The sequence below is a fragment of the Gavia stellata genome, chromosome 2 (assembly GCF_030936135.1).
Source record: "Gavia stellata isolate bGavSte3 chromosome 2, bGavSte3.hap2, whole genome shotgun sequence".
In the NCBI taxonomy this organism is placed as follows: Eukaryota; Metazoa; Chordata; class Aves; order Gaviiformes; family Gaviidae; genus Gavia; species Gavia stellata.
The window spans coordinates 20,644,620-20,660,908 of NC_082595.1; the positions used below are offsets into that span (position 1 = coordinate 20,644,620).

General features: G+C 46.2%; 1 protein-coding gene across 1 annotated transcript in view; it reads left to right on the plus strand.

The window, feature by feature from the left end:
* XPO5 (exportin 5) overlaps nucleotides 1–16,289 on the plus strand; it is a 29,876-nt gene that overhangs the window by 9,951 nt on the left and 3,636 nt on the right. The window contains exons 13-28 of the mRNA XM_059831286.1: nucleotides 224–352; nucleotides 1,031–1,034; nucleotides 1,068–1,206; nucleotides 2,168–2,323; nucleotides 2,741–2,782; nucleotides 3,404–3,493; nucleotides 4,848–5,047; nucleotides 5,542–5,641; nucleotides 6,560–6,741; nucleotides 11,696–11,796; nucleotides 12,909–13,005; nucleotides 13,521–13,657; nucleotides 14,293–14,390; nucleotides 14,890–14,936; nucleotides 15,134–15,228; nucleotides 16,089–16,151. Of these exons, the coding sequence (XP_059687269.1) occupies nucleotides 224–352; nucleotides 1,031–1,034; nucleotides 1,068–1,206; nucleotides 2,168–2,323; nucleotides 2,741–2,782; nucleotides 3,404–3,493; nucleotides 4,848–5,047; nucleotides 5,542–5,641; nucleotides 6,560–6,741; nucleotides 11,696–11,796; nucleotides 12,909–13,005; nucleotides 13,521–13,657; nucleotides 14,293–14,390; nucleotides 14,890–14,936; nucleotides 15,134–15,228; nucleotides 16,089–16,151 (1,680 nt within the window). The remainder of the gene's footprint in view (nucleotides 1–223; nucleotides 353–1,030; nucleotides 1,035–1,067; nucleotides 1,207–2,167; nucleotides 2,324–2,740; nucleotides 2,783–3,403; nucleotides 3,494–4,847; nucleotides 5,048–5,541; nucleotides 5,642–6,559; nucleotides 6,742–11,695; nucleotides 11,797–12,908; nucleotides 13,006–13,520; nucleotides 13,658–14,292; nucleotides 14,391–14,889; nucleotides 14,937–15,133; nucleotides 15,229–16,088; nucleotides 16,152–16,289) is intronic.

Sequence of the window (16,289 nt, forward strand, 5' to 3'; positions counted from 1 at the left end):
TTTTTATGTTAATCCGTCATTTTTTAGTCTGTTTAAATTGCTTCCAAAAATTGCCCATCCTGTTACACCTAGTTTACTGACTGTGTATGTGAGCTTACTATACAGCTATTTCCAGAGCAACAGTCCATAATCTTCCCAGGTCTGCAAAGCTTCAGGTGAGCTTTGGGGAAGGGAGCGTTTGTAGCATCAGCGTGTTGCATGGTATCTTTATTTCTCACTGCAGCTTTCCGAGCCCAGCAAGGGGAGGTGATGAGGATGGCTTGTCGTCTGGACCCTCGAACTGGCTTCCAAATGGCTGGTGAATGGCTGAAGTACCAGCTCACAGCTCCTGTTGATACTGGACCCATGAACTGTAAGTTACCCGAAAAAAAATAGGGATATAGAATTTCTTTTTTATTCACACCAATAAGAAACTTCTTTGCCTTTTTGTTAATTTTTCTTTTTTTTAAGGGGGAGCCAAGACTCAACACTAGGCTTTCAGGCTTTTAAGGTCTTTGCAAATTAAAAGCAAAATCAAGTCAAACGCACTCCACCCCAAATTTAGCCCTTTGCAGTCTACCTATGGAATAGCTAACATAAAGCCCTTGGCTCCTCTTTTCCCTCCCACAAATCTCTCTGCAAAACAGATGCAGCTGTCCCTCTGATACAATTTTAGAATTATTTGGGCCTTGTTATCTCTGTAACGTACTATTTTTGTCCAGGGAAGTTCTGCCTGTCTGGCAAATCCCTCTGTCAGTTACCTTGCTTTCCTCCTGTGAAGGAAGGCCACTTGATGCTCTGCAAAGTCACACTGAGGACAGTCTTGCCTGCAGTGCTGAGTCTGGGCACGTGGTCTCCCTCTTTTCCCTTCTGTGATTTGTTGGCGTTTCTCCCTATAGTATTCCAAAGGTCAGACTTATGTCTCATGAGCCTTCACTTGTGTGAGGCAAATCATACACTAGTACCTTAATTGTTCCTGGTGCACCCCTGCCAGGCATCTGCAGGGAGAGGTGTGTGAGTGCTAAGATGTTGCAGTGCGGGAGCTTATCAGCCTGGTGGTGTGCATGCGGGGATGAGCGTGGTGAGAGCTCCAGTGTTCTCTTCCTTTCAGCTAAGACAGGGGAAGGTCTCTGCTCCATCTTCTCTCCATCCTTTGTGCAGTGGGATGCCATGACCTTCTTCTCAGAGAGCGTCATCAGCCAGATGTTTCGAACCCTGGATAAAGACGTATGTGTACCTGATGCTCTTGCCTGCTCTCCTGGCTTGTTCTGGGTTGACATGAGTGGGTTTTTTCAGCTATGTTATCCTTGAAAAGTTTGTAGTAACCAGTTACCTCCATGCAAAAACCCAGATTGTTTGGTGAGTGATTCTCATGAGGAGTAGTGACCCTTTTTTTTTTACATGGGACCAAGCTCATACTGGCTTACTCTGTCAGGCATGTCTTGGTTCTGGACTCTATGCCATGAGAAGTCACAGGAGAGCGCTCAGGTGGCATGCTTTGACATAATGCCTTGCTAGAGGAGAAGAGAACTGCTTAAGTGCAAATTTCCTAAGTTTATTCTTTTTAATCATCCCCTGAATAGGTTTTATTTTATTTTATTTTTAACTTTTAACTAAATGAGAGAAACTCATGCTCAGGGAGTAGAAGATCACAAGCAATTTCTCTCTTTTTGTTCAACAGCAGGCAAATCAGAAGGAAAGCATTTTTTTGTGTCTGATGTAGACCGACTTGATTTTTTTTTAGGTTAGGCTGCTCATGCACTTTAGTTCATCATTCTAATCACAGTAAAATAATTATATGGGTTGATATAGTTGGTTAAGCATGGAATCTATGGAACAGAGTCAAGAGGAGAATTGGGAGCCAAACTGAGAGAGGAAAATTGCCTTTCCCAGAGGTGCAAGCCATAGTATGGGGACTTGAAACTGACATCTCAAGACTGCCCTACCAACAATGGCAATGCTGCTGTCCTTCTTCCCTCAGCAAGTGCACATAGCATGCAGTTAAACTGAGATTTCTACTGCTTTTCTTTCTGCTTTGAGAACAGCTGTGTTCAGCTGAGAGGCCTGATATGATAGCAGCAGCTCCATGGCCTAGCTGTAGGAGTTGTAGGATGTGTGCTACAGGCTGAAGTACTGAGTGTTGCCTCCTTTTTTCTTTCCTTTTGCTTTCCCTTTACTGCCTCTGTAGGAAATCCCGGTGAATGATGGCATAGATCTGCTGCAGCTTGTCCTTAATTTTGAAACAAAGGATCCTCTCATCCTGTCCTGTGTGCTCACCAATGTCTCTGCTCTCTTCCCATTTGTCACTTACCGACCAGAATACCTACCGCAAGTACTTTCCAAGGTAGGTACTTGCAGACCATGCTAAAATCAAGTAGGCTTTTTGTGGTGCAAGGCCCTTGTACTAAACTCCAGGAGGTCATCCTCTTGGCGTTACTGTCAGGGAAGGACTATCCTTCGTGTTAAAGATGGGAAAAACAGATTGAGTCTTGTTCAAGAAGAAACATCAAAATAACACAAATTTTGCAGTTCCTAGCCTTAAATCTTAACATTAAGTGCACGCTCTGGCCAGTAAACACCATGTTTTATTTCAAGGCCTCGTGCTGATGATTCATCTGTCAACTTAGTCAAGGGTTCTTCACTGACTTTAATGAAATTGCACCAAAGTCTTATGATCTATTCCTTGAGCTCAAAGCACATGTGAGTGCAAGATATTAACAAATGACATGAAGTTTTGGATTTTTCCTTCCTTTTCTCACAGCTGTTTGCTTCAGTTACCTTTGAAGTTATAGAAGAAAGTAAGGTATGTCTGAATTACTCTCTGCTAATGAGCTGTAACAGTTAGATCAAATCATACTCTGTTTGAAAGCATGCTGAGTCTGAAGACTCCACTGTAGTAGGCTTCTCAAGTATAGTCCTGCTCCTGGAAAGGGCTGGGAAGTCTAGATATAACTGATCTGTTCTTGGTTGACATAGCCTAATAAGCTTTGGCTCACAAACTTAGAAGGCCACAGGTGTGGTCTAAGGCCAGTGCAGTTAGTCCCAAAGTCTATGTTGGCCTTCCTGAGAGTGAAATCCGTTCACTAGCTATGGGTACTCTTCAGTGGTTGGTGTACGTAACTCTGAAGGATGGCTGTAAAGCTGCCAGCTACCTAGGGAGTGCTTGGAGGCTTGAAATAGTGAGTAAGATCCATGGCGTCCTCTCTCCTTGAGCACAGCTTGTTCAAACATGGGCTTCTTGGGTTGGCTACTGCTCCAGAGGAAATTTGTTGTGTGATTGTTTGGGGTGGGGGGTGTGGAAATTCTTTTTTGATCTGTACTCAACAGTGCAGAAAACTGTATGTAATGCATTTGTCTCTTAAAGATACCCTGCATTTGTCTGAACTTTTGTTTTGTTGCATTGAAGTTTGTTATGTCTGTCCAGGCTCCTAGAACTCGAGCAGTGAAGAACGTGAGAAGGCATGCATGCTCCTCAATCATAAAGATGTGTCGGGATTACCCTCAGCTTGTCCTGGTATGTAAATTCAACTCTATCATGAAGAGTCTTGCCTCAATTTCAGCTGGATTTTGTGGGATCTTCAGCTTCCTTGGCTACAGCCTCTGTTTTTCTTCCAAGAAACATTCCTGCTGCATAAATGGCAAAGTGTTTTATTCCCTGCACCTCCCTTCTTCCCACCCCCACCCCTGAAGAATTTTCTGCCTGAAGAGTTGAATTGTAAAGTGATGAGTTAAATGAAAAGCTGACGAGTTAAATGCAAAAGGGATGAGGAGGAGGATACAAGCAGCACTAGATTCGTTTTATAGGAATGTTTGCTGAATTTCCATTTGTCACTTGTGGTGGTCTCGATACCTTAGCTGAAGACACTAGCAATGACTAATCTCCAGACTTTCTTCTATTGCTTAACAGATTGTAGGAGCAAGAGGAGAGTATTTGTTTTCTGGATTAGCTTGAGGAGACTAGAAAAAAACCCCCACATTTAAAATCCATGAGCCCGTGTTTTGTTTGGTTTTGCTGAACTAAACAGCCTGCATGCAAGATGCGTAGTTCTGAACTCCTCTCTTTAGCATTGTTTGTGTGGAGTCGCTCTAGCATTATGGGAGCACCATAGGACATTGCTAGTTTAAACAAAGACAGTTTTTGAGGATGCTAATTAAGGTAATTTAGAGGTTCCAGTCTGCATTCTGCAAAAGCTGCTAAGAACTAGTGGGTTTGTCTTTGTCCCACTCTGCTGGTCCTTGAACTACAGCTTTCTCTTTCCCATGGCCAGCCAGACATCCTCGCTGGAAGAGCCAAGGGCCCAGAGCTGCCCCAAAATATGTTCAGATGACTTTGCTGAAGGGGATGATTGCTAATGCTTCTACAAAGTTACATGAAGACGTGGTTGTGACTAGAATGGGTAGGGAAGAAACTCAGCCATTCCTGTGGAGATGGTTAATAACGATTCATATGGTTATCACTTAGTTGTGAGCAAAGAGATGGAAGAGTCCTAAGTCTGGCACTTGAGAGACAAAGGAGCAAGGTACTTCTGTGAGCAAATTAAAGCACCAGAACTATTCTGAGGTGTGACACTGCTGTAAGACATATAACTACCTAGAAGAGAATTCCTGTGCTTATTTCAGTCATTCTGGAGGCTAAAGTGAACTGGATGCAGGATGATGATAGAGGGGTAGGGAAGAAAAGAGGTTCTTTTAGACTGAACATCAGAGAAACTTGAGACTGAGAAGGAGATGGCTGTGTAGAGAAAAGGTAACTTAGACATGCTCCTCCAGCTGTTCTGCATAGTACAGTACACCCCACCTCTGCCTCCCCCAGTGGCCCTTCTCCACACCAAATGCATGACACACTTTCACTTGGATGTGTTTTCTAGCCAAACTTTGAGATGTTGTACAACCATGTGAAGCAGCTGCTCTCCAATGAGCTACTTCTGACGCAGATGGAGAAGTGTGCCCTTATGGAGGCCCTCGTCCTCATCAGCAACCAGTTCAAGGACTATGAGCGGCAGAAGGCTTTCCTGGAGGAGCTCATGGCTCCTGTTGCTGGCTTATGGCTCTCCCCAGAGATGCAGAGGTATGGGTCGTTTTTCTGAGCTTTGAGGTGGATGTGTTACAGAGGTAATGTTGCATCCAACAAGGGAATGTGCAAACCAAATGAGGATGGTGGGGTGCCTCGTGACGTCCCATGCTCTGGGCAGTAATTGTGGTAATAGTTCTGCAGTTCAGAAACTGCCAACTGAGTCTAAATACTGTTTGTTGAAAATTGCTAGATAAGAGTTGTTTAAGGTGCTAGAGGAACACTCCCAGCACGCCCAAAGCATTTGCAGAAAATGAGAAATAAAAGATGTCTTTGCTCATCTCCAGGAGAAGCTAGGAAGCTGAGCTCTCCTTACTAAAGCTGAGGTGTCCTGCAGCCCTGGCCAGCTGGGCATGCACAAGAGTTTTCCAAGCGGGGCCATCTTTGTAAGAGATTCTGTATTTGTTAAGATGTTTACTGCCAGTGCAAAGCTCTGCTCAAATTCCCTGGTACGAACAATAATCCCTGTTGCTGTCTTTTCCTACTGCCAGAGTCCTCTCAGATCCTGAAGCCTTTATCTCGTATGTGGGTGCAGACAACAAAATTGCTGATCCAGTCTTGGAAGATCCTAGTGGCCTGAACCGCTCTAGAGTGAGTATCGTTACCAGAAGAGGTGTAATCCTTAGCAAGATGGGACTTGCCTCCTTCCATCCCCCATTTCTGTTGTGGTTACACACAAGGTCTCTCCTGATCGTCTGCTTCTTCAGGGTGTGGATCAGTAGGTTTTTCAGATTGCAGAATAACAGGCTGGCTTTTGCCTCTTTAAGCTACGGTAATGAGCATGTAGGCCATGCAAAACCAGATTATTCAGTAGAGTGAAGCACACTATTTCCTACTCTTTGTGTAGCAGAGTTTTGTTTTGGAGAAGCAATTGGTTTACATGATTTTTGGAAATACAGTGCAGTGAATTGTGCTTTCTGAGCCAGGCATTATGGAAAATGTCATGCTGAGACTGCAGCATCAAATATAATTAAAATTCATACGAGGAGATTTGTGTTGTTCGAGTTGTTAGTGAAATGTATTCACTTCTTGGACAGACTGCAAATGGAGTTGCTATCTTTAGGTCTGTAGAAGACACTGAAATGCAGTCCACAGAGCTGTGCTTGTGATTTGGGACTAATGCAGTTTGACCACTGTGTCATCACAGATCTCTACATCCGTCCCAGCACATGAAGGAGATGAGAAACTGGTGGTGTAGACCCTTCCTTTTAGAGGGCAACCTACCCAATTGCTTGATACTCATGAGACCATATGCATTGATGCTTTGTCTAATAGTGAGTTCCTAGACCACCTTGCCATGGCCAAGGGTCGCTGAAGATGATGGAACATAGCGGGATCGTTTGCTGCATTTTCTTGGCAGCAAACCCACATGAGTTTGTTCCTGTCACCAGATTAGGCTCACTGTAGAGCGTTCCCTTTGAGATGGGATGACGATGGGTTTCTCTGAAAACCTATTTGTTCACGTTGTGCTCTGGCTAAGAAACACTCTCTCCACATCTCTTGCTGCAGATAAGCTTTTGTGTGTACACCATTCTTGGAGTTGTGAAACGAGCTCGTTGGCCTGCTGCTACTGAAGAGGCGAAAGCTGGAGGATTCTTGGTGGGATACATGCCCAGTGGAAGTCCAATCTACCGTAATCCCTGCACTGAGCAGGTCCTGAAGCTTCTTGACAATTTACTTGCTCTCATAAGGTGGGTCAAATTGACTTGAAATAATTTATGTTGACTTAAGAATCTCTGAAAGCCAAACTGTGATAAACACACGGAATGCTCAGAGCATGTTTTCCCAGTGAAGCCAGCAAGAACACAGGCTGGTGCAGGTGCCCAAGTACTGTTCCTGACTGTTCACAGTGGGGAATGGCACTGGGGAAACTGGAGCCTTCTGAATGTTCTTTGGCCTGGCCTACAAGTGTCCATCAAAGCCAATGGGAGCTTGGGCTGGGGTTGCCTCCCCCACCTCCACTGCTATAAATCTGACACCCAGTTAATCGTTTCTCGACTAACATCTCTGCTCTGCCCTCAGCCCCTACAAGGCCACCTCTCCAGTCACCACCAGGGCACTCCCAGCTCTCATCGCATCCTGTTTGCGTTGTTCTCTTCAGTGTTAAATTAAGCTGGTTTTGCTGAACATGAACACCAGCCTCCTGAAGCACTGTCTGCTATTGAAATCAGTGGATGCATACTCTCAGGCTGTTGCTACCTTGCAGTGCCTCTCTGCACGTCACTGGTGTCGTGTGCATCTGGGGCAGCCAGAGGAGGGAGCAAGAGAAGGCAGAAAAGCGGAATCCTGAATAACACAGTTCCCAGAATTATAAAGGAGGAATCTGTCTTGGAGTAACTGCTGACACTGGGGATTTTGCCAGGCTTATGGCGCAATTTTGTGAGATAACGATAATGTTATGTACCTGAAAAGTTGGGGCTCTGTCCTTGGCAGGAGCCTGTTGAGAAGGAGCATTGTCAGCTCCACATAGATTTTTCAGCTCCCAGGTCTGTGAGGAAAGGGGCCCTATTACTCAAGCTCTGTCTAGTCAGGTTTGTTTGGTAGTCACGGAGCTCAGGACTGTGCTGTTTCCAGTGAGAAGCAACATGCTGGACTGGTAGGACAAGCACGTGCTGTCTTGGCCCACCCTAGCAGTGCTTCGCATCACAAAGCTCTGTGTAGCACAGCAGGTGGTACTTTGGCCAGTGAGCAGGGTTGAACCATCTTGTTGTGGCTGTGGAGCTGTGCTTGGAGTGTTTTTGCCTTTTATACTGGAAGGCTGAAGATCCTATCGATGAGCTTTTGGGAGAGGTTGGGTAGAGTAGAATTGCCTGAGTAGAGGTAGCCTCATGCCATTTCTTCCAGAGCCTAGAACATGCTCTGTCCGTATTGTGGGAGACCAACTAAACCAGTTCCCAAGATCTGAACAAACTGCAACAGACAGACTTTTTGTTTGTGCGATCGCTGTTCTTGCCAGAACTTACGCATTATTAAAAACACTCGGGATCTCTGTTACAACAAGCTTAGTAAATTGTTGTCAAACTCTGTCACTACCTGTAAAGAAGCAGAAATTCTGTGCCTGCTTGTTTACCACCTCCAGGAAAATGCATGAGCTATGTTCTATTGCCAGTGCTTCCCCATCTACATAAAGGAAGAGGCTCCCTGGCTGTTTTTTGAGATAATGCATCTGTGTTGTTCGAGCATCTCCCCTGCAGACCAAAATCTTTTCTGAGCACATGGTAGTAACATACATGGAGCGGCCTGTACTTCAGTCAGAGGTATCCAGGCGTTTCTTAAGGCTGGATGCTCCAACAAGAACCAATGAATGATGTATTAAGAGCAGTAGACCCTCCACTTCATACGTTTCCTGGCTGCTGCTGGATGTAGAGGCCTCTGTGTGTGACAATTGCAAGCTCATAGTTGTTCAGTGCAAATGTTGATGATGCTTATGTCTTTCTGAAGGAGTTGAAGCTTGTGCTATGGAGCGTCTCGTGTGGTTTTTGCTAGCTTTGAGTGCTTTTTCCATGTATTGCTTCCTCAGACCCTCTTTAATGTGGATTATACAAGGGAATAAGGAATCTGTAGCAGCCTGTCAGCAAGCAGGAAGTACAGGGATATGAGGAAGGCTGACTGGCAGGAAAGCTGCCTGTGTTGAGGATGCCTTCAGGAACATAGTTGCATTACTACTTGGGGATGGGTGCTTCTCTTAGCTCTGTGCCATTAGGTAGCTTTCTGTGGGGATAAGTACGGTCCAGTGTTGCTCATGTGCTTATGCAGGAAGCAGATGTGGAAGTCCTTACAGACTGTGTTGGTTACTGTGTGGGCAGATCTGCAAGTAGCAGCAGCACAGATCCTACTGAGCAGCTGAATTGAACACCAAGTCAGGCACCAGTATGCAAAAAAAGGGCGTTTTGCAGGCTGAGCAGTTGGGTCTGCTGCTCTCTGGATATTGTGTGGCATTCTTCTGCTGTGTTTGCAGACAGAAGCAGTGGAAGTTGCTAAGCCATTGGGTCTTTGCCAGGGTAAGTAGCTTAAGCTGAGCTGATACCATGGATGAGACCAAAGAGCCAAGAGGAATAAGAGGGAGTCCAGGTAACAAGGAAAAATAAGGTAGTTTTGACTGGCATAGACAGTGTGGTGTGTTCCATGACAGCCTGTCTTTTTGTGCCTGCACATATTTGTCTCTGTCCTGGTAGCTGTATTTACTGAACAATTTTGAGGTTGCTTTGTTAATGACTGCTTGCAGCTTTTTGAGTGATGATTCTCCTGTCCTCTGTGGTACCTCATTTCATATAGATGCTTTCTAGCTTCTGGCTTAAATTGTTCTTTCCTGAATTTAAACCCAAATCATGATCTCCAGCCACCTTTAGATGAAGGCGCACTTCTGGAGTCAGTAGCTGCATGAACTGGTTGGCGCAGCACCTTTATTGTGCTAGGATTTGATCATGTTTTTTACAAATGGACTGGTCAGGCTCAGCAAATGCTTTGCATGGACAAAAGCTTTTTTAGAACTCCTCTTAATGAAATGCTGACTACCAAGGCATTAATGCTGATGAAAGAATTGTTGGATAGACGTGGATGCTGTAGGCATTTTCAGTGTAGACGGCTCCAGCTTTACATCAAGATTCTTCAAGAATGGGCTATCCTAAAGGACTCATCTTCTGGCCTTCAAGCCCATCTCTGTAGGCATCAGATGCTCTTTCCAGCAGAGCTGTGACCATCGCTGAAAATACTCCCCCAAGTCCTGCCATATCCTTTGCTTGTCTTTTCTAAAGCATAGATGTCTCTTGAATTTTGTTTTTCCATGTTCTCCTGCGTGTGGGTTGCCCAGGAGTGCTGAGTCTCAGCTGGAACGTGCCTAGGGGCTATATCTTCGTCATGTATGAGGGCTGTTAGATGCTTTTTTTAACTGCCATGGGGAGCAGCTGATTAGCCGGTTTTTTTTCTCCGTTACCACTGGGACCTTGCTAAAGTATTAAGGGAGATCAGCCTGTGAGTGAACATCTGCCCTCGCAACTGTCAAACTTGAGAAAATGCTTCAAGGACTCTGAAACAACTAAGGACCATGACCGCAGCTTCAGGATATGACTGTCTGACCCATCCTGCTGGGGTTGGAGCAGCAGGATTTCAAGGTTCACCGCCTGCAATTCCACAGTCCTTGGGTTCGCCCCACTGCCCTTCAGCCCAGCATGAGGCAAAACCATCATTGGCATGGAGCAGGCAGGAGACATACAAGAAGAGGTGATTTTAGTAGCTAGGTTTCAGGATAGCCTCAAGCAGAAATGCATAGTTTTTTGAGTCAGTGGAACAGCATTATCCAAACTTTGGTGGAGGCTGGGCTGCTCCCTAGCCTCTCTTGGGAAAGTAAAACCAGCTTGTGCCCCCTTTGAGGCCTGTGGCATGGTGTTAGATCCAGCCCAGAATGAGAGTATGAGTCATTAAGAAGTTATTTGTATAGCTTTTTCTTATGAAACTTACATACTTGCCTTCCTCACCTGCAGTGAGCAGGGAAGTATTTAACCCTTGCAGAGAGAAATGGGATAGTTGCCGTTTCGGAGCTAACTCAGGCTCTCTGCAAACTCAGGCAGACGTCTCGGCATCAGGGTTGCCAGGATTGTGAACAGAGACCTTAAAAAAAAAAAAAAAAAAAAAAAAAAAAAAAAAAATTGTTAAGACATGAGTGAAAGCTGAGACTCTGGACAACATACTGAGGTCTGTCCATGCTCCCTTCCCCCAGCCATTCCCATGTACCCCCCTGCTTTGGGAAACGCTGCTCTAGGGGGAGATACTGAGTTGCCCTTGATCACCTCTAGCAGCAGGTACAATGGCATTGCAGTTTTGGAGGAGGCTGCAGGATTTGTGCTGTGTGCAGCTGGCGACACCCAGAGTGGAGGTCTGAGGTCTCAAAGGAGAGAGGTAGGTGAGAGAGACACCCCCTGCCAAGTCCAGCTCTGAGTGTCAGTACCCTGGCTAAGAGGGGGCCCATTTTGGCCTGGATGGCAAGAACCAGCCACCTGTGGCTGAACTGGTGTCCTTTGTGGAGAGCTGACCGTGGCCACCTCCTGATGATGCGGAATTGTTCCCAGCTGGATGTGTTCTCCAGGGGGCACATATCTCTGCCATGAGTAACATCTGATCAGACTGATGTTCTCCCTAGAGTCCCTCCAATGCCACCTGCCATTCTGGGGACTGTGACCCATCCCTGGGGGGCAGTGTGTGTATTTTGGAGCTGAAACAGCCCTTCCCTCTGCAGGGGCCTTAGGTGCAGAAGATCTTTTGAAATTACAGAATCTGTGTCTTGTCAGTTTTTAAAATACAGTCTCTGATCCCTTTGGCCAAGCTAATAAGCTGTTGCCAGCATCGACTGGAGAATTGCTGGGAGTTTTTACTGCCAGTGCTTGCAAGGGGTGGGGTGAACTGAAATAAGTGGAGGGGGCAGCCAGGAGATTCAGGACATGAGGTGGAGTCACTCCATGTCTCTGTTGGGTCAGTTTCCCCAATATTTTTGCAGGTGGGGAAGGGGGATCCCATGCACACGTGCTTGGTCTCACCTTCCTCATCATCTGCCTCAGAGGAGCTGTTCACAAGCTGAAGGAGAGGATCCCACTGTCAAGGGCAAAAGGGGTTGACCCACATGAGTATAAACCAAGTACTCTTCTGTTTCAGGACTCACAACAATCTCTACATGCCAGAGATGGTGGCTAGGCTGGGGGAAACGTTTGCAAAGGCCTTAGACATGCTGGAGGTGGAGAAGAATGCCATCCTAGGTAAGGGGCTTCTCTTCAGGAAGAATGTGTGGGCTGATTCTCAGAGGTATTTGAGGTAGTGGTCCATCAATAGCAGTGGAAGTGAAGAGGGGCTGGAGAGCCAGCTTCTTCATAGTATTCACGGCTCAGCTATGATTTGAACCTGCTGAAATGAAGAAGTTAGATAAATGCTGGTCTCAGACAAATTGGTTTCTTCTGCGTGAAATGAAGGGTACCCTGCCAAACTGCTTATCCCAGCTGGGTGGTGGTCTCTGCAACATGGTATTTCAGGCTGGAGAGACAGGGGGTGCTGTAATTGTCTGCCTTTGAGCAGAATTAGTGCTCAGCAGGATCCCTGAGTGCTGTTGCAGAGACCTGTCCTGGAGGGCAAGAGCCAAGTCCTTCAGTATGGCCCTGTCATTTGTTTCCAGACAGTGTATTAGAAAGAGGCTTTTGTAACCATCTTAAAACAGTTTTCAGCTTGTGAACACAGAATCTTTACCGCCAAGCAGAAGTAGGTGGCCTTGTGGATAAAGTGTGGACCATGACTCTGAAAATTGGGGTTTAACTTCAGGTTCTGACAGACAGTGAAGTATTCTGGGGAAGTTGCTTTGTCTTTCTTATCTCCATTTCCTATCTGTAAAATGAGGACATGCTTCCTTTACCTGTTTTCTGTGACCTGTAAACTCTCTGTCTGTGAACCACTGCACATAAAGCAGCAGGGCCTTGATCTCCACTCTAAACTTCTTAATATCATAGTTCAGCAGTAGCTTGTGTCCTGACAGAGATGAATACAAACCTGAAGGGATGGGCTATTAGAGGAGCTGCACAACTGTCAGCTTTGCTTCTGACTGGGTTCTGATAGCTCCAGTAAGTTTTGCTTTGGTGAAATGAGGGGGCTATAACAAGCTTAGTGGGAACACCTCTGCTCTGGGTACAACCACCCTGAACTTGGCTGATCTCTATGGGGAGGTTCTGCACCAGGGTTGCTGCACCTCTTCCCATTTGGCTGCATGTTGATCTTGCCAAGCACTTTCCTCACTGCTGTCAGGCTGGCTGGGGCCTGCCCAGCATGTTCTGAAGGTGCGCTGTGTTCTCTCATTAATATAGCTGAAGCTTATTCTCTCCCACAGGTCTCCCTCAACCTCTGCTGGAGCTTTATGACTCTCCTGTTTACAAAACGGTCTTAGAAAGGATGCAGGGCTTCTTTTGTACCCTGTACGACAACTGGTAAGAGCACCAGATATATCCCACACACAATCCAACATTGCACAGCTCAAACAGTAGGTTATTGCTGGGTGCTGACTTCTAGAGTTAGGACACAGCTCATGTGAAAAGTCTATAATATCCAAGTACGAGTTGCGGTGGTAAACTATACTCGGTGGTTGTAACTTGCCATATACACATGGAACGCAGTTGCTGAAAAAGTACCTCAAAATGTGGATCTGCTTTTAGCTCTTCTGCAGTTAGGTAGTCAGACCTAGTTTGTGTCTCTGCCACTTTTAATTGTGTGTTAGGATACATCAGCACCTGAAAGTGCATTTTAGTACTTAAATACTTCATTCATTGTCCCTCTGCAGGTATCCCAAAAAAAAAGAGATACCATGTTAAAATTCCTCTATAGTATTTGTTTAAGAACATGGCAACTATCTAATCTCAAGACGATAGTACTTGCAGCCTTTGCAGGCCAGAAGCATGGTACCTGTTACCTAGCAGAGTTGCAACTAACTTGGTTTTTGTTGCAGTTTCCACATCCTGGGAAATGCCGGCCCTTCCATGCAACAGGATTTCTACACCGTTGACGGTCTCGCCACCCAGCTCCTCAGCTCAGCTTTCATCAATCTCAACAACATTCCTGATTACAGACTGCGTCCCATGCTCCATATCCTTCTATCACTATTTCAGGCCAGCTAGGGAGGCTTTTGAGCATGTAAATTGAAAATCTGGTGGCTTCCTAGCATTGTTTTGAGTATGGCCAAGCCAAAGAAGGGTGATTGAGGAGGTACACAAACAGGGATACACCTGGTGTGGATGAGGGTTGAGCCTAGGAGGGCATGAGCAGAAACAGCAGTGCCTGGGGTCAGAGAGAATAAATGCAAAGGATTTGTGTGGTCTTGGAGGCACCACAAGAGGTGGGTAGTGTCTTCTGGGGGGCAAGGGGGCTTTGAATAGTGTAGGAGCTTGGCAGTAGGGTGTCTGACTAGACCTTGTCCTTGTGTGGGAGACCATCTGGGGTTCCCAGCCCACTTTCCAGGGCTGGACATTCAGTCTCACAGCTAGGAAATGGGCACTAAGCACCCTCAGCTTTCTCAGCTGAACTGTCAGGGGAGGAGGCTGAATACCTCATGCTCTTGCTGTGTAGAGGTGCCACTTGTTAATTCAGGGCTGTGAGAAGATGGGCTTCAAGATGTCTGTCGCTTGTCCTCCCAGTGGAATGGGCTCGTTTGGGCAGTGTGCTGCAGTCTCCCTAGCAGCTGGCCATGTGTGCTGGGTCTCTTCCTTAACTGGTCTGTGCAGGTGTGTTTGTGAAGCCCTTGGTACTCTCCTGTCCTCCAGAATACTACGAAACCCTTGTCTGCCCCATGCTGGGACCACTCTTTACCTATCTGCACATGGTAAGAAAACAGCTTGTTTGGTGCCTGTTACTTGGCAGTCCAGACTCCTTGTAGCAGCTGGCAGCAATGTGTGAGAACATCTGTCTTTCCAAAGCCAGCAGAGACAAGGGCAGAGCCTTGATGCTTAATAATTTTGTTGCTGTTTAGGGGGGCTTTTGAGGTGCGTTGAACCCTGGCTGTTGCATAGCACCCCCTACTGTGAATTCAAACTTGTGGATATCAGCTCTTCAACCTTCAGCCCTGAGAATTTTTGTGGGTTTTTTTTTCCCTGTGTCCCCTCATTTTCCTGACAGCTCACTCAGATTCTTACAGCCAGCACAGCCACAGCGTCATCAGCACAGTTGGTAGCAGTTCTTGTCCCATTCAAAATGAGGCTTGGCATGAGAGCTGTGTTTAAAGCTCTTGTGCTTCTATCAGCAGTTATCACTTGGGCCTCTTTGCATTGTGTCCAGCATGACTCCTTAGGAAGGTACTGAATTTTCCCTTTTGTCTTGAACAGAGGTTGTCTCAGAAATGGCAGGTGATCAACCAGCGAAGCATGCTCTGGTAAGCTTTCACCTCTTGAAATGAGTACTGAAATGGGAAGTGGGATGGAGCTTTGGCCCTTTTCCCATAGAACAGCCCTGCCAGCAGAGAGCTGGAAAACACTGTGTTCACCCTGATGGTGACTCACTCCCTGTGCTTGAGCAGAGGGGATACTTTAAGACATTGGCTCCCTTCACACTAAAACCTGTTCTCCTCAGCGATGATGATGCTGCAGATGACAACCCTGAGTCTCAGGAGATGCTTGAGGAACAGCTGGTGAGGCTGCTGACCCGAGAAGTCATGGATCTCATCAGTAAGTGAAATCAAGCTAGGTCCCCTGGGATATTTGGGAAGTTTGCCCTGGAGAGGACAATAGCAATTTCCAATGTGCAGTAAAACTTAACTATAATGACCAGTAGTATTTAACATAATCCTTAGAAGCTAGGTGTGAGACAGTTAACCCTGACAAAATCTTAGCTAAAACCTAGTAAGAGGTCAATTTAAAACCTTCAGAAGAAAGTTTTCTTTCTTTCATTTAGGGCTCCATGTTTTTGGCACTGTCCCTGTAGGAGTCCAGTCGTCCTTTGGAATCTGCGTTCTCCCTTTCTGTGCCCTGGAGCCCAATACAGGACATTGATTTGTGGACAACCTGAGCATAGAGCAGTTTTGTTGCTGGCAATTGCCATGTCTCTAACCGGACAGGAGGGAAGAGTCCCTCCCCCAACGCAATCTCCTTTGTGCTCCCTTTCTCCAACATTGTGTTTTTGCCAGTGTGGCTTTTAGCAGAGAGACTGGGAAAATTGGCTCTGCATAGAGATTACAGGTCCTCAACCTTGTATCTCCTTTCTTGATTTGCCTTGTTGCCTTAAGATGCTGCTCACCTCAGGTTATAGGCTTCGAATGGTTTTGCATGTTCCTGGTTCTCAGTAGTTTGAAGCAGCCACTGTGCAGCAGGTTCCACTGTGGGAGGATGCTGTGGGTGGGGTGTTTCAGCCTTCCAGGTAGGGCAGTATTTGGCTTTTATACTGGGCTTTCAGATTCTTCAGATGCTGTGTAAGAGCTGGGGGAGCCTGAAGCAGCTGTGAGTCCATCAAAGACTGTAGGATAATCTCTGCATGTTCTGAAGTAGCATCTTCCCTTTTCTGCCCCTCTGACCTGCAACTGTTTTTGCAGCTGTTTGCTGTGTTTCTAAGAAAGGCGTTGAGCATAACACTACTGCTGCTGTAGATGGAGACGGTGAGTAAATGCCCACCTTTTGCCTTTACTCCCCGTGGCTTGTGCAAGCACTTTTCCCATTTCTTCATGCATTCCTTGAGGGAGAGGCTGGCCTGTTGCTGGAAGTTCTGTGTGAGGGGTATAGATTTGGTAAGAAGC